Source organism: Colletotrichum fioriniae (assembly GCF_027942845.1).
Source record: "Colletotrichum fioriniae strain IMI 355084 chromosome Unknown scaffold_7, whole genome shotgun sequence".
Lineage (NCBI taxonomy): Eukaryota > Fungi > Ascomycota > Sordariomycetes > Glomerellales > Glomerellaceae > Colletotrichum > Colletotrichum fioriniae.
The window spans coordinates 194,253-222,207 of NW_027076843.1; the positions used below are offsets into that span (position 1 = coordinate 194,253).

General features: G+C 51.7%; 8 protein-coding genes across 8 annotated transcripts; 5 read left to right on the forward strand and 3 right to left on the reverse strand.

Annotated features, from left to right (window-relative positions):
* Window positions 1-2,093: 2,093 nt before the first annotated feature.
* N0V96_006256 (uncharacterized protein) lies at window positions 2,094-3,067 on the reverse strand (the record flags this gene model as incomplete). The annotated part of the gene is made up of 3 exons (XM_065757655.1): window positions 2,094-2,636; window positions 2,733-2,915; window positions 2,963-3,067. The coding sequence occupies 3 exons, from the start codon at window positions 3,065-3,067 to the stop codon at window positions 2,094-2,096; spliced, it is 831 nt and encodes a 276-aa protein (XP_065613572.1).
* A 1,675-nt stretch (window positions 3,068-4,742) lies between these two features.
* N0V96_006257 (uncharacterized protein) lies at window positions 4,743-5,888 on the reverse strand (the record flags this gene model as incomplete). The annotated part of the gene is made up of 1 exon (XM_065757656.1): window positions 4,743-5,888. The coding sequence occupies one exon, from the start codon at window positions 5,886-5,888 to the stop codon at window positions 4,743-4,745; it is 1,146 nt and encodes a 381-aa protein (XP_065613573.1).
* Window positions 5,889-8,583: 2,695 nt separating this feature from the next.
* Window positions 8,584-9,237, forward strand: N0V96_006258 (uncharacterized protein; the record flags this gene model as incomplete). The annotated part of the gene is made up of 1 exon (XM_065757657.1): window positions 8,584-9,237. The coding sequence occupies one exon, from the start codon at window positions 8,584-8,586 to the stop codon at window positions 9,235-9,237; it is 654 nt and encodes a 217-aa protein (XP_065613574.1).
* Window positions 9,238-11,837: 2,600 nt separating this feature from the next.
* On the forward strand, window positions 11,838-12,326 carry N0V96_006259 (uncharacterized protein; the record flags this gene model as incomplete). Its single annotated transcript, XM_053190886.1, has 1 exon — window positions 11,838-12,326. The coding sequence occupies one exon, from the start codon at window positions 11,838-11,840 to the stop codon at window positions 12,324-12,326; it is 489 nt and encodes a 162-aa protein (XP_053051804.1).
* A 36-nt stretch (window positions 12,327-12,362) lies between these two features.
* Window positions 12,363-12,749, forward strand: N0V96_006260 (uncharacterized protein; the record flags this gene model as incomplete). Its single annotated transcript, XM_053190885.1, has 1 exon — window positions 12,363-12,749. The coding sequence occupies one exon, from the start codon at window positions 12,363-12,365 to the stop codon at window positions 12,747-12,749; it is 387 nt and encodes a 128-aa protein (XP_053051803.1).
* A 487-nt stretch (window positions 12,750-13,236) lies between these two features.
* On the forward strand, window positions 13,237-14,746 carry N0V96_006261 (uncharacterized protein; the record flags this gene model as incomplete). Its single annotated transcript, XM_065757658.1, has 3 exons — window positions 13,237-13,831; window positions 13,888-14,611; window positions 14,710-14,746. 3 exons carry the CDS (start codon window positions 13,237-13,239, stop codon window positions 14,744-14,746), a joined length of 1,356 nt encoding a protein of 451 aa, XP_065613575.1.
* Window positions 14,747-15,138: 392 nt separating this feature from the next.
* On the reverse strand, window positions 15,139-18,609 carry KATG2 (Catalase-peroxidase 2; the record flags this gene model as incomplete). Its single annotated transcript, XM_053190884.2, has 6 exons — window positions 15,139-16,378; window positions 16,647-16,782; window positions 16,947-17,378; window positions 17,566-17,638; window positions 18,085-18,239; window positions 18,312-18,609. The coding sequence occupies 6 exons, from the start codon at window positions 18,607-18,609 to the stop codon at window positions 15,139-15,141; spliced, it is 2,334 nt and encodes a 777-aa protein (XP_053051802.2).
* Window positions 18,610-26,195: 7,586 nt separating this feature from the next.
* On the forward strand, window positions 26,196-27,797 carry DAL5 (Allantoate permease; the record flags this gene model as incomplete). The annotated part of the gene is made up of 1 exon (XM_053190883.2): window positions 26,196-27,797. One exon carries the CDS (start codon window positions 26,196-26,198, stop codon window positions 27,795-27,797), a length of 1,602 nt encoding a protein of 533 aa, XP_053051801.2.
* Window positions 27,798-27,955: the final 158 nt, after the last annotated feature.

Here is a 27,955-nt window from a genome sequence, read left to right on the forward strand (position 1 = left end):
CGAGCAAATAGTCAAGCACGTCCTCTCGCCACCCGCGGGCGGCCCCGGTGAGACAGTTGTCCCCGAAGAACCGATGCCATAAACGTTGAATCTAGTAGATGACAGTCCGCCACTTGATTCAAGTAGGTGCCTGACGATGTCTAGATTTCCCCATTCACAATGCGGCCGAATCACGGTATTTAGCATGTGATATCCATATTCCTCATGCTCAAAAAAAGAACAAATGTACTTGAATGCGTCCACTGATTTCGTTTTGTAGACCGCTCGGTAAAGCTCGTAAACCTGGTCATCTGTTGAATCAACGAGAACGTGCCCGCACGGGAACCCGGCGAAGTCTGTGCTGCTCGAGTCGGCCCGCGAAGGGGGGTAGATGGCTAGGCGCAGCATTTCCACATCCCCGGACATCGCAGCTCCTCTAATCGACGTTTTCCCGGTACGTTCCTGAAAGAGCTGAAAAATTTCGGCATTGCGTGACCAGGCAGCAAGTTGTAAGGGCGTATCGAAAAGCTCGTTGGTGTCTGCTGGGCAATGACCCTCCTCCAACAACTCCTTGGCCAGTGGCAAGTTTCCGAGATACGCTGCTGCACTGAGGAGATTGAGTCCCAAATCCGTGACTACACCATTTTCAGCAATTGCCCCATTTTTCCCAATGCCCAGAGTCCACATGCGAGCAATGGTAGGCCATCTCGCGGCTCGCTCCAGTGCCATCCAACACAGCGAGTCGATGGTGCTGTCTAAAGCCGCCGCGGCAGTTCGAGTGCAGTAAGCCTCTGCAACTTGTCGAACCTCAAGAAGACGGCCAACCTGTGGATTGTTTTCGTTTCGAACTCGGTAGGAAATGTAAGCATGCCAGAACTCCTCGATGCCGTGGTGTTCCCTTATGTACCAGTCGCTCATGAATTCCTCGTTTCGACCACCAGAATACAGCGACAAGTGTTCAAATTCATCAAGGAGGCGAGTTTCAAACAAGGCAGCCCTCAGACAGTCCCGGAACAGTCCTAGATGAGTTGACACCGTCAATTTCACGCGCGGGCAAAATGAAGATCGATTTTCACTTACTACATACGAGGCGCAGTCTCATGGCTCTTGTGACACCCCCTTGAGATGGCCATGTGGTACAATATCTTGTGAATCAATTCTTGGGAGAAATCGAGGATATGCATAATGAGAAATTGATGGCTGCACGGCTTGTTGGATGTTACATTGATAGTTGGGGTGGAGAGTTGGGTGTTACCATGAGACTTGGGCAGGTCTTTGATGTCTTATTTATATCCGTCTACTAGGGATTGCTCTGTCCCCTGTGAACTCTTGGCTTGTTTGTTGGTTGCCACATACGAGTTGATGCAAGCCAACCTTTTGGGCCCGTCTACTGCAACGCAACCATGCTGGCGAAGACCAGGCCATTGCAGGTGTCTCCAACGCTGTTAGTGTATTACCTTAGGCAGACCGGCTGAGCCACCCCCACGTCTTCTTGAAACTGCAAGGCCAAGTGCGTTGGCGCTTAGGTCAACGCTGGTGGAATCAACGCTGGTAGAATTAGTGAAATGCATTTGAATGAGGACATTGGAGAGATGAAATGTCTGCGAGAGGATTCAGAGCACATCTTCAACGCTCAATTGTACGTCTACTAATTTGTAGTTCTGATTGAAATCGAGCAAAGATGACATGAAGCAACTAGAATGAGAATGTGGACTACCTCGAGCCAGCCCAGAGAAGCGAAGTAAAACTTTGGCGATAGATGGTTAGGAACATTCCATGCGCAAGCGTCATCCTATTGCCGTGATTGAACTGCCAAGTGGGTGACAAAATGGCTTTCCTCCCATACCTCTTGAACAAGTATTAGCCCTTTTACTACTCGTATCAGAATTGCTACCCCTTCTGCATCATAATCCTTCTTATATACGTAAAAGAATATACTATATCTCATAGATAGTAGTACTTGTGATGATGGCGGTGGAAACTGCTTTGTCGGATGTGTACAAGCGGAAATCGATTTCGTCACCCACTTGACTGCGTACGAGGTTGCTCTCCAAAAGGAGCGAAGAGTAAGCTCGTTGCTGGGTGTTGCTAGAAAACTTGAAAGCATGAAAGGCTCAGGGGAAGAGGGCATCCAAGTTGGGGGTTTTCAAGCTACCATAGACTCGATATCCTGAAACGCCCTTCTTGATGTAGTCCGAATTGACCCAGTTTGCATTCTTCCCGAACATGGTCTTCGAAATGTCATCGAAGATCTTCTTGTCAACACCAGTGGCGGAGGCGCTAACGGTAAAAGAATCCACCTCTCGTGCGGATCCCTTTTCTGTCATGGCGGCTTGTAGCACCGGAATAGTACTTGACTCCTGGACATTTTCGTAACTAAGCTTCCTCGTCTTCTTTGGGGTAATTCCTGCCTTTTTTAGGACTTCTACCTGAATGTTTGACAATTTGACTTGTTGATCAAGGGGAACCAATTTGTTGGCATCACTCATCTTAGCGTGAGACACAACCAACGACCCCTCTTTCGCGTTGACTTTGCCGGATACCGCGTTTGAGTATTTATTGTGGTCGACTTTGAAGCCTCTGTTGGACAGTCCATCAAATATAGTGACGGTCCAGCCATTGCCAGGGGCCAAGATTTGCTCGGGGGTCTTGACAGTCTATTTTACCACTCAACGTCAGCGTCCTGGCCATTCATACTATTTCAAATATCCTCATTCTGAGTTTGTTGTCTTGATGTGGTATGGATGACTTACAGGAGGTGCTTGTTTCACGGGACTTGCGCCAGGTAAGCCACCGGGTCCACGGCCTGCGCCGCCGGGAGTGTTACTGCCGGGAAACTTTTCGTTGAGAGCAGGATTCTTGGGAGGCTTGGGTGGTGGTGCTGGAGTTCGGCTATCGAGACGAGGAATGCAGTATGGGAGATGATTCTCAGTGTACTGAGAGTATCAGTATAAATGCCTCAGCTCAGTCTGCAACTACTTACTTCCTGGGAAATCTCGAGGCATATAGGCAGGGCTTGGGAACTGTTGAAGAAAGTAATCAACCCGATCAGAGCGACCAAGGCTAACCTGAGAGTCGAGAAATGCATCTTGGTGTCGATTCTGATGGAGTGAGAAATAAACACAAATGATTGGTATAGTTCCAGTGGTAATGCTTTTGAAAATGCTCGTGTAATGCTTACTATTGTGCTGGCTTATTCTTATCTTACGTCGAGAAGATGAATGATGATTTATACTCTTGACAACTTTAACAGAACTATTTCTGTCCATCACATTATTGATGAAGACGATAAATGTCCATTCAAAGGACCCCAAGAAGCGTTCGTGAAGGGGCCATCATTGGAACAGGTTCCGACTTGCCAAGAAGGAGGGAAAGGAATCATTTCCGGCTCTGAACGGGCAGGCTAGCACATTATCGAGTACTCCATCACATAGTGATATGTATCATTCCCCTGTTTGAAGTTACTGCAACGTCAAGTTTACTAATTCATGTTGCGTTCTGGTTTTGTATACCTTAACCGTGAAGCCCCCAAGACATTGTGAACAGGATACCCCGTTCTCCCAAAGGAGATTTGCAAGGAAGCTCGAATGCGCGGCACCATCGCCAACGGGAAGACAGAAGGATACAGGTAACAACGAAAAAGTTAGGTTGGAGTCGGCCGCCTGCACTTGGGGTCCTAGCAATTTCGAAGTGCAGGACATGGTTGCACCCCTTACTACTGGGGCATTGTAACCCTTGTTCCAACACAGATTTTGAGAAGCTGGTTATTTTCCTTACAGTCCCATCGCTAACAAATATCATAGCATGTCACCAACACAGCGATCTCCACCTTCAAAATTATGGCCGGCCCCGGCCCCCGGGGGCCATATGTATGGCAAAAGCTGCCAGAGCTCAATGTGTGTCACTGCATCCGACTAGCTTCGGTGCCCCCACATGTCGTTGTGATCGGCCTGTGGCCTGGTTGATGGCGAATGACAATAACTTCAAGCTCTTTGCGGCGAGGCCAGCCATTTTCACCTTGTGCTTGAAGTACCGAAGCAGTTCAATAAAGGATGGGTAACGAAGCTCGGTGCTTGTACTGTGAATTGTGCCAGGTGGCCTTTCTGCTATCTACGCACTTGTGGTCGAGCACTTTGATGCTACCAAGGTACTGGGTGCTTCCACGACAAGTTCTATATCGACCTAGTTACTGGGGACGGTACTGGGAGCGGTGACTAGGAGCCTTGGTCTGAAGTAATGTGTGCGCCCTGTGCTTTTGTAAGAGACAGCATCAACCTTGCTTCAATGACATTGTCAATATGCCTGGTCTCTTCTGGACATGATGCTGGAGCTCGCGAGCTGCTATTGGAATTATAACACTGGTACTATCAGACAAGGTGGACATATTAATTGTGTTCAATTGCTCTATAGGTCATCGAGCAGTTCAACCGTTCAAATGTATCCAACGGCAGGCAATCACTAACCCAATGCCGTTTTTGTTCGAACCCATTACTTCAAGCACAACATGACTTGAGAAAATGTACCTTGATCATATTTAGGAAAAGCAATGGCTGATTGCTGTGAAAAGAGATATGAAAGTCGATCCCACGAGGCTTAGGGGAAAGAAAGGTTTGGTCCAAAGCAAACTGCCGTAAAGATAACCAAAGAAGTCACAAAAAAGGTATTTTAGATACTGCGCATTCGACTGTGAGGCACATGAATTTACAATGGTCAAGCTAAACCAAGAGCTTACAAAACCCCTCGAAATTCGGCGATTAGAAACTTCATCGTCCCCAGTGGCTTACTTCTTTGTACAGCTTGGCAGGTTCGCCTCGGGCAAGAAGAGGGCCCGCTTCTCCAATCAGCTGGACAGAGCTAGCGTTGAAACAGCTACTCGTAGTTCCGCCTGAGCAAAGAGGGTAAAGCGTCTTCTCCGAGATGTCGCAATACATGTTGTCCGAGTAGGAGATAATGTCATAGCCAACCGAGTTGGGATCCTCGCAAATCTCGCGCGCAGTTTGCCCTTCGATATTGGTAACGATCAGCCTCTCCGAATCCATGTTGCTGCCTTGTCTTTTGCTCAACTTGTTGGTTCTGGGTCTGATGTTTCGTTGGCCGATCTTTCTCTCGCCCTGGCGTAGGTACACGCTCTTGTCATAGGTCTGTTTGTCAAGAGCAATATCGGGGTCCTCGTCTGAGCCTTGATCGGCGCCGTCGGAAGTGTACTTCAGAGGGGGGTCGAAAAAAGGGATCCAGCCATCTGGGAGGAGATTGCCCCAGAAAGAAAACCGAGGAGTACTCTTGCACAAGTAAGGGTAGCCCTTTTCGGGATACATCGTGTACAAATCCATCTTGGATTGGGTGGGAGCGAAGTCGTTCAGATGGAAGCTCATGGCTTTGGCATTCAGGCCATCAGTGTGATCGCCATCGAGCCAGACGCAGGGAGTTGTGAATCTGGTCTCTCCCAAGGTCCGGTCACTGTAATACCATGACTGCCCGCAGGTTTTGCCGGTGGAGCCATAGAATGTGGTCGTCACAGCACTGTTCGCTACAGTGATGGTCGAAATGCAAATGGCGTCGTCGTCGTGGTTGCTCAGCATGATGTAGAAAGGATCTGCGCCCTTTCCCCCATTCTGGTTGTGTTTGACTATTATCTGGCCGTGCCTGTCTCCGTCGGCACCAGAGGCCATCTTTTGGTTCTTGCCAGGATGCCATTGTGCAATGCGCTTTCCAAAATCATCCCATAGAGCTATATGGGGGATCTTGCCACCTGCACCATTCATGTCATTGTGATGGCCGGTGGTGAAGGTAACAAGAGTCGCTGGATCGTTGGCAGCCGGCTTAGAAGCATCGACCAGCAGCTTTACACTGACCAATGTCGACGCTGCGTCCACGGCAGCCATCAAGAACCCGGCGGCTCCGAAGCCCATGGCGAGAGTCTTCAAGCGCAACTAAGAGAAATTATGAGGTGAGGGGTATAGCTGCGGTTGTTTCCGTAGTAACAGAGATAAGTTAAGCTGGGTTCAACGCTCGAAATCAGATTGTGAGTTTGATGTGTGTTTGCATCGTGATGGGTACCATTTTATACGTCCAAGTATGAAGTTGATCATAGTGTGATTGGTAGCCTCACGACAGGTAGTCAAGTTTCCTCTCTAAGTTGACTGTTTCTTAGACTTTGTGATGGCAGTGATGTTGTCAATCTCGTGGAGGCCATAAAACAGTGCCAGGGGGCCATTCCAAACTGGGCTTCGAATGGCAAAACAGAGGGGGCGGGGCCCAAAGTCGGATCTCAGTCGGGTCTGTTTCCGATGGGGTCGTAAAGACTCGGCACTGAGACCAACACTGGTGAAGTCTATGGGACGGTTGACCTCCGAGAGGTTCCAGCTTCGTAGAAACAAGTAACTTAGCAAATCCAACTTCAACTCGAATCGTGAAGCCTTCTGTCCAAGCTTACCTGAGAACCCGGAGTGGTGGAACAGGGGAGGCTTCGTGTTGTTATCAATAAGTACCTAGGTATGTGTGCGTACTTTGAGTGGTGTGATCTTCCTACAGCTGGGCGCCAACTTGTTGTTAAGGCTCACTATCCGTTAAACGAGTTCGCAATACGACTCACACACATCAACTGGCCCCCATCAACTGGCCCCCATGTACGCGGGACCCGAGCCCCATCCATTAGAAAAGTCTAGGCACGACCAGTGCGACAACAGCAGAAAAGCTTTGTAACACAGCCGTGAGGAGGCTGTGAAGCCCCCAATACTACGTGATGAGATATTTTGAGGATGAAGCAAGGCTACCCGATGCCTGTATTGCACATTGACTTTGCCTTAACGCATTGAACGCACTGCTCATGGGGTCAAAGTGAAGCGATATGAAAAGAGAGCCTTCTTGACTACAGAGGAACAACGTCTTTAAACCGAACTTCTTGTTGTTCCCTATCACCTGAAATCACATCCACAAAGTCCGCGTCCTATTACCATGTCCGGGCTCTCTTCATCCAAGTCTACGTCACGACGCGCAAGCTTGCCATCAATGCACCACAGCTATCTGACTGCTGTGGAACAACATGTGTCAATAGACAGAGGTTCAAGGGAGACCACTCAAGATCAACCTCCTTTCAGAAGGCCCTTCCTTATGACAGCTCTCATATTGAGCCTTTCTTTGCTTGTGGCGTCGACAATCCACCTGGCCTTTCGTGCTAAGTCTTTGGGAGAGATCAGGGAGTGGATGTATGGCACTCATTATAGGTATAAGAGCGGCATCTTCCGATCGGTTCCGGGTAATTCCCAATACTACGGCGGCGGGCAAACCATGAGGTACGATCCGCAAAAAATGCTGCCTCTATATTACGAGTTGCACATCGCAAACGCAGTGATTGGTCTTATGGCTGCAATTACCGTCTCTTTGATTGCCATTCGTGCCTTTTTCCGAGGTCCTGTTCGGGTACGTACGTAGACCGGATGAAGATCGTGGTCGCAACTACCGTGGACGACGCCTGCTGACGACTCGACTTAGATGGTGAACTGGGTGCGACTTAGCCTGTCTCTCATGCTGGTGATCAGCGCCATCCTCGCATCAATGTCCATGGCATTTACGCTGGCCGACCTTGGGCAATCTTCCCACTTCGATCTTGATTACGCAAATTCTCTGCCATTTCCAGATGGGATATCATACGACAAAGGCCGCTTTGCAGCACAAATATGGGTGTGTGAAGTCATGGATATACCAAAGTTTGATGAGGAAGGGTGGTTGCATTCTGTCTGTAGGTTATCCCAAGGATCTACAGCTCTTGGGTGCATTCTATTTGGTTTACTGGTGTCCTTCTGTGTCATGATATGGTTGGACTGGAGGGGTGATAGATGCTTGGTAACGATTTGGGTGCATCGCCGGGCGAGCTGGCAGTCTGATTTTATCTAAACATCAGAAGTTCGTCTGAGTATCGTAGATTATACCATGTTGCGCATACGGGTGAGCCTGTTGAGTTTGTTTACTTGTAAGGGCCTCACATGTCGCGTGGGCGGATACGGTTCGGAGGAGTCGCACGGCGTGTCACGTCAGTCATCAAGTGCGTTGCAGCTAGACATAATATTGCAATAATCCGGCTTGTCGGACCATCCTTGTATAGAAACTCCGGTATGTTTCTTACTTAGGTTAGAGAATGACAAAAGCTGTAATCTAGAACTTTCGCCCGTTTCTTGAATACAAGTTATATGCTCCTGAGAACCAGACCTGGCCAGTCACTTTGCTTTGAGTCATGTCTTTTGTGAATCTTTTCGACGTGCAATCACGATCAAGTGACTGCATCTGAGCTTTGGGTTCCAGTTTCTACTGCAAGAGAATTGCGCATCAATATTCCCGACTTCCGATGATAGCTTGACACTACTTGAATCTCGTCAGCCAGTGGTATCTTTGCTGTGCACGGGCAAATTCAGAAGCCCCTAGAAGCATCCAAGCTGACTCTCTGAGGTCACTGGTGTCTATCAGTGACACTAATTATGACATGCAGCGTGGCGCTTAAGTACAGTGCGCCCTTGGATGACATGACTTTGACATTCCCCACCAGACCCCCGAGGCCAGGACCACGCTCACCGCTGATCAAGAGGGAAGCCCCCTTCCGCAAGAGATGAGATGATTCAGTTGGCGACGATTGAAGGGTTCGCAATCAGATATCAACTATTACAGTCTCTAAGTCACTGCACTGTCTTTGAGAACTCAAGAAACCAGTACGCGCCCAGTCCGCAGCACATTGTGGATTCGCCCAAGATGGTCTCAACCAACGGCTTCAGTGCTCTTAATTCTATTACAATCCGAAACCATCGCCCGGGCGACATGGGCTACATCACCCACCGACACGGCGCAATATACTCCACAGAATACAACTACGGCGCGTTGTTCGAGGCCATGGTCAGCCAAATCACAGCAGACTTCCTCCTCAAGTTTGACCCAGCGAAAGAACGATGCTGGATCGCAGAGAGGGACGACAAGTTTTTGGGCTCCATCATGCTCATCAAGGACCGCGAGACAGCAGGCAGAGCGAAGCTGAGATGCTTCCTTGTAGAAAAAGAAGCAAGAGGTTCCGGCTTGGGAACAGAGCTGATACGGCTTTGTGTCGACTTTGCGAGGGAGGTCGGCTTCGAGAGCATTGGCTTGTCAACAGATAACCACCTGATCGGGGCGCGGCGGTTGTATGCCAAGGCCGGATTCGAGTTGAAAGCTACCGAGGAACATCAAGCCTGGGGAGAGAAGCGAATGGGAGAGACTTGGGAGCTTCAGCTGAAATAGCTGGAAACACACCTTTCAATGATTATTGTTCATTTAACGCCGGAGAGCCACCCCAGTTGATCTCTGTAATCTTTCCCACGCCTCTCTTTTGTCGCCAGTAGTTGGTAGCAACGAGCACTTCGGGACAGCCCTGCACTAGCCCGCCCCATCTCCTGAAGAATTCGGGACCCAGCTCCCAACCATTCAGGTCCCAAGCGTCTCCCCATATGACGAGCGATGACTTGGAGGGCGAGTCCAGGTCCAAGAGGTCGCAGACTAACGTGTTGCACAGCTCATCTTCGTCTATCTCGCCTGCTTGAACACCATGAAGTATATTATCCCTCATCTTCGGTATTGGGAATAGGTCTAGCCATGGATGATGCTTGACAGTCCTTTGCAGCGCCGTTGGTGAGAGATGAGGCGGCAGGACCTTGCTGGATCGAGGCCGCGCGGGGCCTTGATAGATGAAGAGAGATTCGCCATCGTCGCTCTCGATCAATTCTACCGGAATGCCTAGTACCAGCGCATTTCTTGCTAGCGCGTCGAACGCGTTGAGTCTCGTGAGAGCCGGAAGGTCTCGCGGGGTGGGGGGCAAGAGGCTCCAGTTCGAAGAGGCTCTTTGAAGGAACTCGGCGACATTTTCGCGTATGCCCGCGCATCTGAGCAAATAGTAAATCCCAAACATCTCTTGCATTTGCGATAGAGTCATGGGTCTGCTTGCGGTAAGCGATGCAGCCGGGACGAGGGACATCTCGGCTTGGGGTTCTGCTGCAGCTGAGGCTCTAGTACTGTTAAGGGCAATGCGCTTCAGGTGTCTCTTCTGCCTTGGTTGGATTGTAAAGTAAGCCTTCTTCGCCAAAGAGATAGCACGTTTGACACCCGAGTTGAGGAATGGACCTACTGTAGGCTCTTTGATGGACCCGATTCTGCCGTCTTCGTCTTTCGGCGGCGCTCGCCACGCCCGTCCAATCATCTTCATCATCCAGTGACTCTACCTGCCGCGGCTCCATTCCGAAACTGGTATTTTCGATATCTTGCGCATTGATTATCGAGCATGCTGTGGACGATGTTCTTTCAGAATTGTGTTCCCATGGGGGATTAATAGTTTGCTTACTCCCTTGTTAGCGGGGATGAACCTACTACACCCAGAGGCCCAGTGGGACGTGCTGTGTCGCAGAAATAGATTGCTTACTCCCCTGTCGACGGGGCTTGAATGGAGAGCTTGCCATTCGCCCATGTTCGGAGTTGGGGGCAAAAGAGGAATCTCTAGACTTATTCTAGGCTTGTTCGAGGTTGGTTCGTTCGGTCGACGACCAACCGGAAAGAATCCTTTGAGCTTTTGCTATTGAAAGCCAAAGACCTCACGAGTCATCCACCACGGGCTGGACGCAACGAAACGGGGGGTTCGCCGCCATACTTTTGTTATACTGTCGATCGCTGCGCATTACCAACTGGCGATCTCCGCACAATGACCTGTGGTGATTTTCTCGACAGAAACCCCGCCAACTGTTGAAAGTCCGCAAGCCATGACAAACTCTTCGCGTCTGACGTACCTTCGAAAGTAGGAAGTCTATCGCCAGTTGAAGTCCAAACTTCAAGCAAGGGGCAGAGCCCACGATTCCTCCGTTGCGTGTTAGTAAATAGACGGAAGAGCCGTTTGCAGTGGCCCGTCCATCTTCCGAATTCCCTTTTTTGTCGTCAAAGTTCTAACAGATTCGAATCACCCTGAAGCTTGAGTCGTTCTGAACTAGAGTCTTCTCTCCCTGGAGGCTTGTCTAACTCTCATGTTTGATATCCCAAGGGTGACTCCATGAACTTAGGAGCTGACAGCATCCGCTATGACATGGCCGGTGAATGAATGCTCCAAGTCGTAGGTCACCGCTCACCCGTCATTGTAAGTAAGATAAGGCGCCCAAGGTAGCTGAATGAGGGCATGATGATGTCCAAGTCAGAAGAACCAAAGATCTGTCGAGACGTCACGAGATCCAATGGAAGGGGAGGTTGTCCCGGCCTAAACAGACGCCGAGCTCCCGGCTACGTACCTAAGTAGGTACCTTAGCTACCTCCCTCCTTCCACGACGGCCCGGTACAAGTACCTTACCCTAGGTGTGAATCTACGTACAGTGAGGTATCTACCCACTCCCATTGAAAGGAAGGAGCGCTAGCCAATTCAAAGTCCAGACTGGACCTGCCCGACAGGGGTGTAAGCAACCAGGAAGTCGCGAGTTGGCTCATTGGGGACGCCAAAGCCCCGGACAACATTTACGGTCGACAAATTGAGAGTCGAGACTAGAATGAACTGCACGAAAGTCCAGTACGCTCTGTTTTCTTGTTCCCTGTGGTTCCGAATCTCCCTCTTTTCAATGGTTTGCTTACGCCCCAGATGGGCTCGTTTGACTGGCGTATCAAGCATTGTGCCCTCGGGCTCATTGATGCTCCCGCGTGGCACCTTCAGCCGCCCACCAGGCTTCTCTTCTTCACATCCGACTTTTTCACTAACCAGAGTATTAAATCGCCTGTTTCCTTCTTGTCAGTATCTGAACTTTTGCTTACACCAGTAGTCCCTTCACCTGCTACGTTCCAACCCCTATACTCGAACCATCTGCACGCCCCGCTCCAAGATGCCCGCGTTCACCGCCGACGACATCCCTGATCTTTGCGATCAGGTGATTATTGTGACTGGAGGAAACGTTGGTCTTGGGTTCGAGACGATACGGCAGCTCAGCAAACACAACCCAGCTCGAATCTACCTTGCAGCCAGATCCCGAGACAAAGCCGAAAAGGCTATCCAAGACCTCCAACAGCAGAACTCTGAGACAACAAACATCACTTTTCTCGAACTTGACCTAGCATCTTTTGATAGTGTCAAGGCTGCCGCGGCCGATTTCCTTCGAAAAGAGTCTAGGTTGGATATACTCGTCAACAACGCTGGTATCATGATGAACCCCGAGGGCCTATCAAAGGAAGGATATGAGATCCAGTTTGGAACGAACGTGATGGGTCCGGCGCTCTTTACCCAGCTTCTGCTACCGGTCATACGGGCAACGGCCAAGACAAACCGCGAGACACGTGTCGTAGATGTCGTTCGGGGCTCGGGCATGAGCAGCTGAGGACAGCATGACAACTTCGAAGAAATCCGAACAACCATGCCCAACCGAGCTACGACCCAACGATACACTATGTCGAAGCTTGCCGATCTCCATTACGCCAAGGCTTTGGCAGAGCGAGAGCAACACGTCAAGGTTATTCCTGTCCATCCGGGGATGGTTGCCACCAACCTTCACCATGCTTCCACCGGCATGTTTCTCAAACCCTTCCTGAACGCAGCCATATTCTTTGCTACACCTGTGGAAAAGAGTGCTTTATCGCAGATCTGGGCAGCTGTGAGCCCTGACGCAAAGAGCGGGCAATACTACGGTCCTACTGCTAAGGCTGAATCTGGTTCGAAACTCAGCCAGGACCGCAAACTTCAGGAGAGCATTTTTGGATGGATTCAGAAGGAACTCAAAGAATACGTGGAAACCATTGAATAATTGGTACACTAGTGTGTGCGTGCGAGATCGTCAGGTGGTAGCTGATATCGTACCCGACGACTGTTGCGGCCAAGCGAGGTCTTTAACCATATCCGACTTGGGTGGGCGGGTGGAGGAAAGTCCTGTTACATTCGCCTTTGAGGGCCCAAATACATGTAATGAACCTGGGTGATGAATCAAAAGCGGATTCTAGAGGCTTGATATGCTGCATGCAAAACTCGGCCAACTGGTAGCAAGTGATGGTCGTCTGGGCCCGTTGACCTGCATTACCCCAGATCCCCGAACCGAACCGAACCGAGCCAAATGATGGTCGCAAGGAACGACAAGAACCGTTTGAAGGAAGTGATTGCCAATGATTTTCCAGCAACAGTGTCATTGTATATCCCATGAACAGTCTGCACTGTTTCATTCTACTCCAGCCCTGAGACAGGAATACCAGGGCGTCAATCGCTTTAGTAGGCTCACCATGGGAGAATCCTCCGCAGCAATGTCGCCCGAAAAGCCCCAAGAGACGAACTCACAACAGGATGATGACACTCAGAGTGCTCTGGATCGGGTCACCACAACCGCATCTTATGTTCCCCCTGACATGAGCCCGATCCGTCGCCGCGCCGTCATGTGCGCCCTCTGCTTAACACTCCTACTCAGCGCGCTAGATATCACCATCATCGCCACGGCCTTGCCCACCATCGCATCAACTCTTCAAGCTACAGCCTCAGAGTACGCATGGGTGGGAAGCGCGTACACTTTATCCAGCACGGCATCCACACCGGTATGGGCTAAGATGTCCGACATATTCGGCCGGAAGCCCACGATCATGACCGCAGCGGCGACGTTCATGGCGGGAAGCTTGATCGCGGCCTTGGCTGGGAACATTCAAGTTCTCATCGCTGGGAGGACGGTCCAAGGGCTTGGGGGAGGTGGATCGTCGGTCCTGGTCACGATTGTGATTGGCGATATCTTCAAGTTGGAGGATCGGGCCAAGTATTATGGCATGACTGGCATCGTCTACGGGATTGCGAGTGCTGTCGGCCCGGTACTCGGAGGTGTCTTTACACAGACGATCGGATGGAGATGGTGCTGTGAGAAGGAACCCCGAAAATCCCACACGGGACGGCATTGAACTGACGTTTGATAGTCTTCATCAACTTGCCGTTTGACGGCGTTGCCCTGGTGGTGTTATTCTTCACCCTCAAGGTTGAAACCCCCAAAGAGCCATTGATTCCCGGACTTCAGGACCTCGACTGGATCGGTTTCCTTCTCATCATAGGTGGCACAATCTGCTTCCTCTACGGCCTCGAAACAGGTGCTGGCGGCGTCGTCCCCTGGAGCTCTGCTTTGGTGATCTGCCTCATCCTATTCGGTGTCCTCATCCTGGCACTTTTCGTCGTATGGGAAGCTTGCTTCGCCAAGAACCCCGTCATTCCATTCCGAATCTTCCAAAACGTCACCAACATTGCCTCTTTCACCCTTGCCTGCATACACAGCTTCGTATTCATATCGTACGACTACTTTCTCCCGCTTTACTTCCAAGTCGTCTTCGGTTTTAAACCGATTACTGCTGGAATTATGCTGTTTCCTCTGCTTATCCCGCTCACGGTGATGACGATGCTCGGGGGGCTGTTCACCCGGAAAACAGGCAATTACATCATTCCCATCTTCTTCGGCTCAGCACTCATGACTCTCGGGAATGGCCTGTTCATCAGCTTCGGCGTCAGCACGGAGTGGGCTAAGATTGTGGTTTTCCAAATGATCACTGGGTTCGGTGCCGGCGTACTCTTCCAGAGTCCCATGATCTCAATTCAGACTCACACGAAGCAGAAGGACATGGCGGCTGCCATGTCGGCCTTCAGTTTTGTGAGGTCTCTCTTTTCTTCCATGTCCATTGTCATCGGGACGGTGTTGTTGCAGCATAATCTTGGCGGGGGAGAGCTGACGACGGGGAAACTTGGTTCTGAAGATGGGAACAATGGGTCGCCTGGGGCAAGCAAGACTAGCTATATGTCTGCGTTGCGTGTGATGTGGGCATTCTATACTGGCGTTTCTGGGTGTATGTTTCTGGCTGCCATCTTTATCAAGCCGAAGCCGGAAGAGTCATCTCAGCGTGACGCAAGCTGAAAGAAATGTCTCGAGCTAAATCACGTACTTTGAAGAGAGCATTCGATAGCACGGCCGAGTGCCTCGGCATTGGAGACAGTTTCAGGAACACATGCGTGGCCTCTAGAGCTGGCCGATCGGACTGGAATATCACTAGTTCACGATAATTAAGAATCGTAGAGGACACAGAGTGCGGGCAAAAGAATATATGAGGTATAAAGTAGATACAAGAATAACCGCCAACACCTTAAATCCTTAACATAGAAACAGTTGGGTTAGTGCGGGTAGCACTTTAGTACTTCTTCAAGTCGAAGCGGTCAAGGTTCATGACCTTGTCCCACGCAGCGACGAAGTCCTTGACGAACTTCTCGTTGGCGTCGGAGCTGGCGTAGACCTCAGAGATGGCACGGAGCTCGGCGTGGGATCCGAACACGAGATCGGCACGGGTGGCGGTCCACTTCTCGGCCTTGGTCTTGCGGTCAACACCGGTCCAGGTCTCGCCCTCGGTATCGGTCTTGGACCAGACGGTGGAGATATCGAGCAGGTTGATGAACCAGTCGTTGGTCAGCTGGCCCTTCTTGGCGGTAAGAACACCGGTGTTGGACTGGTCGAAGGTGGCGCCGAGGGCGCGGAGACCACCGACGAGGACGGTCAGCTCGGGGGCGGAGAGGGTGAGCTGGGAGGCCTTGTCGACGAGGATCTCCTCAGTGCGAGCGCGGGCGGTACCCTTGCCGTAGTTGCGGAAGCCGTCGGCCTGGGGCTCGAGGTAGCTGAAAGCGCGGACGTCGGTCTGCTCCTGGGTGGCGTCGACACGGCCGGCGGTGAAGGGGACGGTGACGGCGACACCAGCGTCAGAAGCGGCCTTCTCGACGGCGGCGACACCCCCGAGAACGATCAAGTCGGCGAGGGAGACCTTCTTGGCACCGGTGTTGAAGCTGGTCTGGATCTTCTTAAGGGCGTCGATAACCTCGGTGAGGACGGTAGGGTTGTTGGAAACCCACTTGTTCTGGGGCTCGAGGGCGATGCGGGCACCGTTGGCACCACCACGCTTGTCGGAGTGACGGAAGGTAGAGGCGGAGGCCCAGGCGACGGAGGCGAGCTTGGAAACGTCGAGACCGGCGGTGCCAAGAATGTCAGACTTGAGCTTGGTCACATCGGCATCGTCAATGAGCTCACCCTCCCTAGCGGGAAGGGGATCCTGCCAGCCGAAAGTCTCCTTGGGGATCTCGGGACCGAGGTAGCGGGCGACGGGACCCAAGTCACGGTGAAGAAGCTTGAACCAAGCCTTGGCGAAGGCATCGGCGAGCTCCTGGGGGTGATCGAGCCAGCGGGTGGTGATGTTGAGGTAGGACGGGTCATTGATGAGAGCCAAGTCGCTGGTGAGCATGGTGGCCTTGCGGAACTTGGTAGCGTCAAAGGGGTCGGGGTAGTCGAGAGTGCCGTTGACAGCCTCCCATTGGTGAGCGCCGGCAGGGCTGGTGACGAGGGTCCATTTGTTGTGAATGAGAGACTCCAAGTAGCCGTTGCTCCATCTGCAGGTACAAGGATTAGCGTCGGTGTGTCACTGCATAATCACCCGGTGTGGTTGATGTATAAATAGCTTTTCTTGGCCTCGTCGTTTGTCGCCTCATCATTTCTCTCATGGCCTTCTCTCTCTCTCTTTCGAGGGCGAAGATTCGGCTAATGAGAGATAAAAGAGGCCTCAAGAGTGAGAAGAGGGGAAATGAGAACGGCTGGAGTGCCAAGAATGGGGGGGCCGCAAATGCAAACGGAAATAGACTCATCACAATCATCACTTACTTGGTAGGGGTCTTGGTCCAGACAACCTCAAGACCACTGGTCATCTGGTTGACACCGTTGCCATCACCGACGCTGTTGTGCCATCCGAGACCCATCTCGCCAAGGTCAGCGGCCTCGGGCTCACCTCCAATGTTGCCTATGAGAGACGCGGATTAGCATCTGCATGTTCCAAAAATGGCGGTGAAAATCGTGTTCCCGGGGGTAACCCGGAGCTCTCTCCGGAGGCGCTCAATTCTCGCCCGTTCGTCCGACTTGAACCGGGATCGTGAAGATGGGGGGCGTGAATGATGTGCAACTCACTTGCAGGCACGGCACCGTGCGTCTTGCCAAAGGCGTGTCCACCGGCGATCAGAGCGACGGTCTCCTCATCGTTCATTCCCATGCGATCGAAAGCGACGCGGATGTCCTTGGCCGAAGCGGCGGGGTCGGAGCTGGCATCGGGGCCCTCCGGGTTGACGTAGATGAGACCCATGTGGGTGGCACCCAGGGGCTTCTCGAGCTTGTCGGCGCGCTCGTTGATGTCGGTGCTGCCATTGTAGCGGACATCGTTACCCTTGGGGACGAAGGTCGTCTCTCCACCCCAGTAGACGGACTCATCGGATTGCCAAGTATCGGGACGGCCAGCGGCGAAGCCAAGAGGGGTGAAGCCCATGGACTCAAGGGCAACGTTGCCGGTGAGGAGGTACAAGTCGGCCCATGAGATCTTGTTGCCGTACTTTTGCTTGATAGGCCCTGTAAAAAGTGAAAGAGTTAGGATTAGCAAACGTTTCTTCTCTCTCTATCTCTCAAGGGGCCCACAACATCGCTCTACTCGCACCATCGAGCCACGGCAAAGTGGATATCGCTACCGAGTCGATGATGCAAGTCGAACATGGGTGGGCCGAATCGCAAAAGAGCGCATAAGGATTGGAAATCTTACACAGCAGGCGGCGAGCCTTGTCGAGGTTCTGGTTGTCAGGCCAGCTGTTAAGCGGAGCGAAACGTTGTTGGCCCTGCAGGAGTCCAATATTAGTAAACGCCAGTCCTCAAGAAGAATTAAACTGATGCAGAGATGTGATAAGATGCAAACAGCCCAGGTCCATATTTCGTGACGCGGTGCGGGTGGAGAAAAAGGCGAGCGAGATGCTTTAGCACCTCTTGGCTTTGATCCGGGATAGGACAAAAACCTCCGTCTAGCCAATTGATCTTCCAACGCGAGACGAATGGGACCGCGAAGAGATGATCAAGTGCAACGGTAGGCAAGGAATAAGAAATATGCTAAAATGGAGAGGGGGGTTACAACGCGGTGTTTCTTCCAGCTACCTTGTGCCAAGTGGAAAAGCACTAGGAAGACCGGGAGAGCGGGGGGAGGGAGGGAAGGACTTTCGGGATAACACAGCCAAAGAGAAGAGAGTAAAACATAAGCCAAGAGATGCAGTGAAGAAAAAAAACGGCTCACCATTCCACCGCCACCTCGCCCGTCAATGGCGCGATAAGTGCCGGCGCTATGCCAGGCCATGCGGATGAAGAGACCGCCATAGTGGCCAAAGTCGGCGGGCCACCATTCCTGGGACTCCGTCATCAGGGCGTGGAGGTCCTTCTTCAGAGCCTCATCTGACGTGGGGTGTTAGTGAGGATCCTCCCATGCAGTGTTTCTTCTTCCCCCTCCCCATCGATTCTACTCACAATCCAAAGAGTTGAAAGCCGCAGTGTAGTCGAAATCGCCTCCGTACGGGTTGGTCGCGGGCTGGAACTGGCGAAGAGTATCGAGTCTAAGCTGGCAAGGCCACCAGTCGTGGCTGCGGGTGCCGCCACCAGCCTGGTTGCTGATTCTCGAGCATCGGCCGAAGCCCTCAGCCGTGTCTCTCTTGGGGAGCTCGCTGGTGACGGAACCATCGCGTTTGGCGAAAGGGCAGCCCTCAGCCGTGACGGCGGGCAGGAGAGCAGAAGCTGCCAAAAGGCAGCTGGAAAGTTTGGCGTGCATGTTGACAAGACAGGTTGGTCCAGAGGACGTTCAGAGAAGGAATGACTAGGTGAGAGTGAGACCGGGGGTAGCAGACTCAACGGGTGAGAGATGAGTGTGTTCCTGAAGAAGAAGAAACAGATCTTTATTCCAAGATGGGACGAACCCCAGGACATAAGTAATAAACTGTGGCGACCTACGACTCACGAGCAATGACACAGCTTCTGAGCAGGTACCACGAGCCACGATGGAGCATCTCCATGTGGGAATATTTTGATTCCAGAACTCCACGATTAGTAACAATACCAAGACCTGCGAAGGCCGCTTCCAAGCCCGGCGTCCCCAATGCTGCGCAAGGCATCGCTGACGGGGGCCTTGGTAATAAGCTTCCTACAACGGCAGTCGAGTCGGTATTGCGCACTAAGATGCCCCATGGCAAGGTTTACGATCCAGAATAAGCGCCTGGAATGACAATCTTGTTTGATTAGGATGGGCGTGAACATACGCAGATTGGCAGATGGCTCTTTGGTGTGGTCTGGTCCGCTTTTCACACTTTTGGGCGGGGATTGTGTCCTAAGCGATGTCCATATGGGTGAAACTTACGGCAACTTGTATGGAGAAGACATGGGGCCCAGGGGGGGAGAACACACCAGGATCGGGCTGGCGTGGCCGGGATCATGAGCTCAAATGTTGATCCAGAACCAGGCATAAGCTAGGGAATCCGGGGAGCTGACGAGCTGTACACCCTGCTCTAATGGTCAAAAGTCAACAGTCTGATGCGGACCGGTGCCAAGTTACTGGGTGACTAGAAGAGTAAGGTAGTATTTCTGTAAAGCCTGTAATAATTCACACCAACCGCGACCAATTGTGCGATGACAGTTTCCAAGCTGTGGGAGCCACTTTTGAATCTAATAGACTTCACCCCCTAAACTCCGAAGAGCAACAAATCGGATCATATCAACCCGCCCTCTCCCTGCTCTATCCTGCTGTACCCTGTCTGTAAACACCACTTGGAAGTTAGTACTGCATATACACTTAGCATTTACGGAGCTGCCCGCGCGCAACGGGCTAATTGATGCCTCCGTCATTCCTCTGGCTTCTGCGGACTCATGACTTTGTCCCTAGCCAAACTCCTAAAGAGTCTTGAGAATCCCAGCAAAAACCCCCCGAACACTATGCCGGGTGGGAGACTAGACAACCCGGCTAGAGACAACCTGCCATTACAGGCCTAGACTCTAAAGAGTCGTACAAGGTTTTGGCCCAAATCGCGACCACCCAACATGGGATGAAGGAAGCTTTTCATCAATCGTGCATTGACTCAGCCCTACCTCCCTCTGGCGGCGGGCAAATCTTTGGGTGTGGAAGAGGCAAAAGCAAGCCTTCTGGATGGGAGGATCTGGAACCCGAACACCTCCCCCTCTTTGACGACCCTCCTCGACGATCCATCCCCGCGCGCCGGCCGGCCGTTGATGGCGGCCTTCAACGGCTTCGACTGGAACGCACGGCACAGAAACACTCGGTACCTTAGTCCACAGACGCACACCAAGGTGACACCACCCACACGGACATGCGGGCGGGATGGGATGCAGCCAGGCGGCGTGGCAGATCAGCACGCCTGCTGCAAGCACGAAAGAAACCCTCGACAGGCCGGGTCAACCCAGCCAGCACCACCATCCCGAACAGGAAGGCTAGATTTGAGGTACGCGAGCATTCGTGCATGCACCTCACAGTAAAAGAGCTGTCGGCCGAAAATCCTGCGACCCCGGCTGTGCCCGAGTCCCAAAAGAATTGTCCCTGAGTATAGCCACATCAGTCACCCCGTCCGCCTGTGCTGCCAAGATGCTTGGCGGGGTGGCTTCTCATCACATACAGAGTCCCCTTGAGCCTTGGACACGCAACACCGTCCTCTTGGCTGGGAACTGCGAACCCGGAGGCCCTTGGGAGTTTGCTGGGGCACGCTGCACTTGGGAGCACGGTGACAACAGAGGTAAAACCTGACGCTGGGAGTGGCTGAGATGGGAATGAGATTGCCGCCCTGTCAACTACCGTAGCGTGCAACTCTCTGAATCACGTTTATCCCTGTAATTTGGTTTTGCTTGCGGCCATGGTACTCGGCCGACACCCACTTGCCGACGGGTCATGAGCCTGGACTAGAAATGTGTCGAACCACATTGGCTGGGCACTGCGCACTTAGTTGCCGGAAACATTACCCTCTTTCGTCTCTGCCGTATGCGTCCGCGGTGTCCGTGGCATGCTATAATCTTTTTCCTCCGCAGACCATAGTCCATGTCCACCTCAACACGTGCGTGGCTAGCTATAGTTACCTATACGAAGGATGCAGTATCGAGGGGGTACGGAAAGTTTACCTTTACGATATCATCTCGGGAACACCACACGACATAGGGGGGGAAGGGAACACGGGCAATTCAAGAACCGGGAGATTTGTTTTTCGGGGTTCATCTCACACCCTTTCACGCGCGCAAACTTACCAATGATGAATCATATCGCTTTGCCCCCTCCCACTATACCAAAAGTATGCTTGGAAACCTTGATCGACTCGGCTGCACCCTATTTTGATTATAAACTGCCTCAATTCTATAGGACGCCGGTCAAAGTCGGCAAGGATCACAGTGACAATAGACACGTTATTCACTCCGTTCAACTTACCATTGTCTTCAATTGACTTTGCTCTAGGATGCCGAGGCGGACGACTTTTCCATTTGGGAAGGACAGGTGAATGCAACCGGTACCCATGTGATCAACTCTGCCAGCTTCCCTTGGAGTTGCATGCAAAGTCAAAAGTTTCCCAACTCACAGACCTGAGCTACTAGGTCAATCTTTACCGGACTTACTGCTTAGCATTCGTGTTCGGCGATTAGCCAACTTGAAGGGTTAGCATGGATCATTGAAGAAGCATTCGAGCGTTTACTTTTTGGCATTCAACTAACCTCGCTGCCGAGTTCATGCAGCATGAGTTTATAGTCACGAGTGATGTTTCAATAATGTTTGTAAGCTTATGTAAGTGCAAGTGAACCCAGTTTCGCTCAGGAAGCCATGCCTGTCTCGGCTTTTGATCATGGTCTTGCACCAAATGGCATTGACTTTGTGAGCGATACTCCGTCACGGACATATTTACCTCCAGGAGCCATCGACTGGCTGTCCTTCATGTCGTGAATGTTTGTGTCATATGTCGAGCGAGCCCATACTAGCATTCATTATGGTTCTATCCCAAAGTCAGCGACCAAGAAGATTGCCACTTGCTCTGAAATCATACTACAAGGCGCACATATCAGATGCTCACGTTCTTCTGTCAATACCAATGAAGATGAAAATAGCTCACAGCACCAAGACGTTCAAGGAAAGCTGACATGTCGTCGACCTTATGTCGCAACTCAAGCCAACGATGCGATGCGGACTAGGTTGAGCTGTGCATGCCAAGCTTGAGGGCCCAACTCAATCACGCTGCATAAGCGGGTGATGTTCTCTTCTATTTTCAGCTGCCAATAAAGGAGGCTCGGTTCGTCAGCGCTACTTGATCTAGTCGGTATCACATCCTGTGCAAGTGAGAAGTGGCGCGATATCCGCTTTAGACGCATCTCGAACAACAATGTGCATCAATAGACTAGACCTCTTTTGAAGATACGGGCAGAGCATTCCCTATGCAACGACTAGGTACTCGATGGCCTACGAGCTATAGTTTCTGTGATGCTACCCTTACCCCGAGGCGCAGCAGTAAGCTGTCAGCACTCAAAGGATTGCGGGGCTTGGAATCGATCCGAGTAGCTGTCACCAAGGCACATAAGCATGCCAAGTAGGCTAACCGCTCGGTCAGACAACGGTGAGCTCAGCTTGACGACCAGGAGAAGTCGATGAATGTGAGCCTGCCCGGTATCCCACCAACTCTTCCTCCATGAATCCAGTATACCGGCAACATCCCACGTGTCCCTCTACACGACCCGGCGCCGCGGGCCCGACCTTTGACAGAGTCCGTGTCCGTCCGTCAAGGGGCCCCGCCCGGCCCGGCGCGCTTGGCAGGCCCGAAAGGTGAATCCCCGAGTCATTTGCCAAGTCTATCCCACTGGGAAGCGGGCCGAAATAACCCCTTAAACAATGCTTGATAAGTTCGCGGGCACTGTTTTCATGTTTTCTAGATCGATATAGAAACCTGCCTGTTTCATCCGAATTGGACAGCAGTTCAATCATTGCGAAACTTGGAACGGACATGGGATGACTCGGGTATCCTTGGCTAATATCAGGGGTAGCAAAACGGATTCCAGATTTCAGATTGCCGGATTGATCCATCTCTCTATTTTACTCGGTACCCAGGATGATTTGTTATCTTGTTCGCCAAGAAGAACGTGACTCTGCAAATTGCCTAATATAGGCCTGCTAGCGACCTGCAAAGAGCGTCACGGTGAACGATTTGTTTCTGATTAAACCATCTATAGCTACTCTGTATCTGCCGTAGTACCAAGCTGCCTCACTTTGACTGGACCCCTGAGCGCAAGCCTCGTTCCAGGCCATCAATGAGCCTCCTAGCAATGCGCGCGGGCTCTCCTGATCGACCCCTTTCCGTCTCTTCTTCGAAGCTGCATCGCTCCGTCCACCAGTCCAGCCACATCTCGGCCCGCGCGCCCTCGCCTGCCCGAAGCAGCCCTACGCTGACGTCGATGACGTCTGGTCGCCAACTGTCGCGCCAGAATACCGTTGCACCGCAGTTGCCACAAAATTCGCGAAAGACGCCAGGTGAGGATTCATACGTCCTCACGATTCCGGTGGGCAACTTCGAGAAATTGAGGGGTAGAATAACGGACTGACCGTCGTCTGGTCCGGGAACGTGGAAGAGAATGTTGCATCGGGGGACGAATGCCCAGGTCTGAACCTCAAATCCGGAGATGAGGCGGCAAGACCGACAAGCGCAGGTTCCAGCCAAGTACTTGGTGCCGTTGCTTCGAATCCACCACTTGAGGGTGTCGGGGTTCTTCATGAACTCGGCGGAGTGTTCGACTTGAGCGTACTGTAGATCGGGGAAGCCGGAATGCGGCAAATAGCTTTCTTCGGTTGGCCGTGTGATGTGGTAGCTCACTCTGCCGCAGGCGCATGAGGCGGGCAGTGAATCTTTAGGACAGACGGCTGGCGTGGGAGGAGGCTTCGTCGTGGGCTTTGATGATGGAGTGACCGGTGTTGTCGTTTTTTCCAGCCGCTGCCCACCAATTTCGGACAGCCATATCGAGATCCCGCCGTCTTTAGTATCGGAAATGCCGGTATGCCTTGCAAAACGCGCGTCTGCACCAGCGTCCTCGGCGGTGTTGTGCAGTAGGACGCCAGTAGCTACTTCCCACACAATTGCTCCATCTATATCCCTGCGTCTTAGGACATGGCATCCGCACGTGCTACAAAAGTATCTTGTCCACCCGTCAACGCCATGATACGCAGTCGTATCATCCGTTTGATGAGGCTTATGGATGGGATAGTAAGAGGTGCAGAGAATGCCTGTAGCGTGTCGATCGACGTCGCCGTGGTTGATGGACAACTTAGTAGACTCTCCATGAGCAACGAGAGGCTCAACCTGCTGTGAGACACCGCCGCAAAGGCAGGAGATGTCGAACGTATTAGGTGACATAACGGTTTTCTTCAACGTGAAGGATTTAGAAATGCTTATGCTGCAGGCTGCAGCAGAAGAGTAGTTTATATAACCGTTCACGATATTTGCTCCATGACCTAGACATCGAGAGCGTAATGAATATTGTAGGCAGGAAAAAGCTGTCAGCAGATTCCCCGCATCGGCTTGCAGCATCTGATAACGGCCCGGCCAAACCGGATCCCGATCCACCACCCCAAAAGCGGAGAGTCTTCCCAAGTTTCGGCGAATATCGACCCCGCAGTCGCCGGGGGCCTGCGTCGATCTAGGGCGTCTCTAAGGCGCGTCTACAGCCAGCCGCGATTTAGTTGCGGAATATCGGGAACACTCTTGGGTGAGCCATGCGTTGTCATCTGACTGGTTGATTCTCTGCGGGTCTGACGCGAGAAGCGCGGAATATCGCTCGACAGTCATAGCCTTATAAAGTAGGTAGTCACCGTTGACAGACGTGGTGAACGGTGATAATCTAAAGAGTCCATGCTTACGCCCGGTAACGCCGGCCAAAGGCTGACTGCCTTTGGCAACATCGCCTTCAGTCAGGACATAGCGTGTTGGATTTCAAATCGCTAAGTCGTTTATGCATGTTCGCCGCAGCTCCTTGGGCACAGACGTGATTCACTCATACTACGTGACTGATCGGATGTGGATTGTACTGGTTGCAGGCGGGTGTAATGGATTTTGAAAACCTCGAATAATATCGCCTTTCGTATAGCTTGAAGACTGGGCAAACACGTGACGTGAAAAGCGTGCTGGCTCTACCATTGCCCATAAACATGGGTTATCTCATAATTTAGTACACCGCACTAGATTTGAGAGGAACCTGAAGGGAAGTAAGTCGATAGCCCTACTGAAAGCCTGCATTAGCATTGATAACCATTATAAGCCAAACTGCGCTGAAGCCGGTAAGTTATGGGCAATTAATCGGCTTGTTATCATAGTTCGTCATTGTTCCATGGCTCGCGAAATTGTTTAACAATTCAACTTGAACGAAGTAGGTTCAGAACTTAAGACGGAAGACTCACGCCGCCCTCTGTTCCTTCTTAGATTAGCGGAATATAATCCTCTGAGAGCCTTTGGAAAATCTCATCAGTCCCGTGACAGAAACGATGAGAAGCATTGATTTTGTTCTATGGTCAAAACCAACTGCAAGAAGGGTTACAAAGGATAAAGATCATTGAAGCTGTCCCTCATTCAGAAAAATTCAAATTCTCATCATGAGATAGCTACACATGTCACGTGCCTGCACCATTTCAGGCGTTTGGACGCAGTCTCGCTGATCTCATCAAATGGGAAAGGCGTTCATGCAAGTCCATCATCTTGCCTGCATAATGGGGCCTCGAAGGTCGAGCCAAACCATAGCGGCGGAACCCAGAGACCAAGGATTCTACACAGATAAGAGCAGACTAAGAGAGATAAACTCTTGAGAATCCCAGCACAGTGTTCACATCCCTCTTTTGTTTTTCAGAACCGAGTCAAGCCGCCACTTCACCGCCCCGGGTGGCCGTAACGTGGGTCTCTGAGTCAACCATTGCAGTGGTGAGCCGAGCAAGTGGGGTACAATATCTACAATAGGCAACTTCTGAAGGCTTGCACCATCAGTTTGACGATGACGTGCTTGTTAGAGTAACACGAAGGATCAAAAGTCGTCTGACATTTGTCTTGATACGTCAGTTTCTGGTGGATGCGTCGTCTCTTATCGGAATTATGTGGATGTCGTCAGTGAAAACTTTTGGTATTTGCACCTTGCCTATGGATTTGCCCAGCCATGAGTAACGAGGCGTTGCTGATGGTGTGCTCGAAACACCGCTGCGATGCTGCAGCTGCAAGTGATAAGAGCGAGCATCTTTCCATACAATTTTACTCTGGAAGGTTTTTTACGGGCATTATTTGCCAACGATGATCCTGCCTGATCACTAATTAATCACGACTAGTTGCTTTGTCGGCTCGTATCTCGACAATATAGACTATGGCCGACTACGACATCAAAGAGGTGGCAGAGCCGCCTACTACGGACGATGTCTCTAATTCAGACGAGCGCTCCGCATCGGTCGCGTCGAATTTGGCGCCGACGGGAGCAAAGAACCCGGAGCAAGCTGCCAAAAGCCTTCCGAAGACTGGCGCCGATGCTGCCCTCGAACTTCTCAACGAGACTGGCCCTCTAGGCCGCACTATTAATCCGGAGCTGAACAGAAGGCTCAAGCGCCGCATCGACACTCATATCATGCCGCTGATCTGCATCGTGTACTTCTTGCAATACATTGACAAGACAGCCATCTCATATGCCAGCGTCACAGGCATTCAGCAATCCACTGGTCTCCACGGGAATCAGTTCAACTGGGTTGCTTCCATCTTCTTCTTTGGTCAGCTCGCTTTCGAGTTCCCGACAATCCGACTCATCCAGATGTTTCCTCTTGCAAAGTACACCTCCATCAACATCATTCTATGGGGCGTCGTTCTAGCTTGTCTCGCGGCATGCAAGAACTACGCTGGCCTGCTCGTCTGCCGTTTTCTCCTTGGGGCGTTTGAAGCGGCTGTAGTGCCTGCATGGGTTCTCTTCACCTCGCAGTGGTACACCAAGCAGGAACAAGCATTCCGCGTCGGGATATGGTTCTCCGTCTGCGGTGCAGCTCAAATGTTCGGTGGCTTCTTCGCATATGGCGTCGCAACACACGTTGGAAAGGACCCCAACGCAGCTTTGAGGGGTTGGCAGGTGATTTTCTTGTTCCTTGGTCTGCTGACCGCACTCGTTGGCATCGCGTTCTTCTTCATTATGCCTGACTCGCCGGCCACTGCCAGATTCCTTTCTCAGGAAGAGAAGGCGACGCACCTTGAGCGCATCCGAGATAATGAGCAAGGTATTGGATCGCAGGAGTTCAAATGGAAGCACGTCAAAGAGGCATTGCTCGACGTCATGACTTGGCTCTATGCTTTTTGGATCTTCGCGGCCAACATCCCCAACTCCATTGCGACCAGCTTCGGGAATATCTTAGTGCGGGGGATGGGATACACGAGCGAGGAGTCTCTGCTTCTCGTCACCCCGCTCGGTGCCTACGAGATCGTAGCGTTGGTCGGCCTGACTTGGCTGGCAATGAAGACGAGACAACGACTCTACTGGTGCATTGCCGGCCACATCCCCGCCATTATCGGCGCCATTCTCATGGCTACGACTTCGAAGGTCCCCGCCTTGATCGGATACTACACTTCAGGAGGCATTCCGATCGGATGGACGACGATTTTGGGGCTGCAGAGCACCAACGTTGCAGGTTCCACCAAGAAAGTCACCGTCGCATGCATTGGCACCATCGCGTACACCATCGGTAACATCATTTCGCCTCAGACTTTCCAGGCTCGGGATGCACCCAGGTATCTCCCCGCCAAAATTTCGATTTGCATCATCTACATTTTGGTTACAGTCGACTTGTTCTTGATGCGCTGGGTGTTGGAAAGAAGAAACAAGGAGCGTGATGCTGAAAAGGCAGCTTTAGGAGATGATTATAAGGTGAAGGAGAACCACGAGTTCTGGGATTTGACCGATCTTGAGAACAAAGAGTTCAGGTATGAGTTGTAAATTATACATTCATTGTCAGCTGTATGTTCGCCGTTTTATAGTGTATCCCTTGCGACACGTATCTCCTATCATATACGAACTCGTCTCACAGCCTACGTCTTCCATTGTCTATAGTTGCATTGAAATTGCTACTGCGGTCTTCGAATAGTCCTACAGGT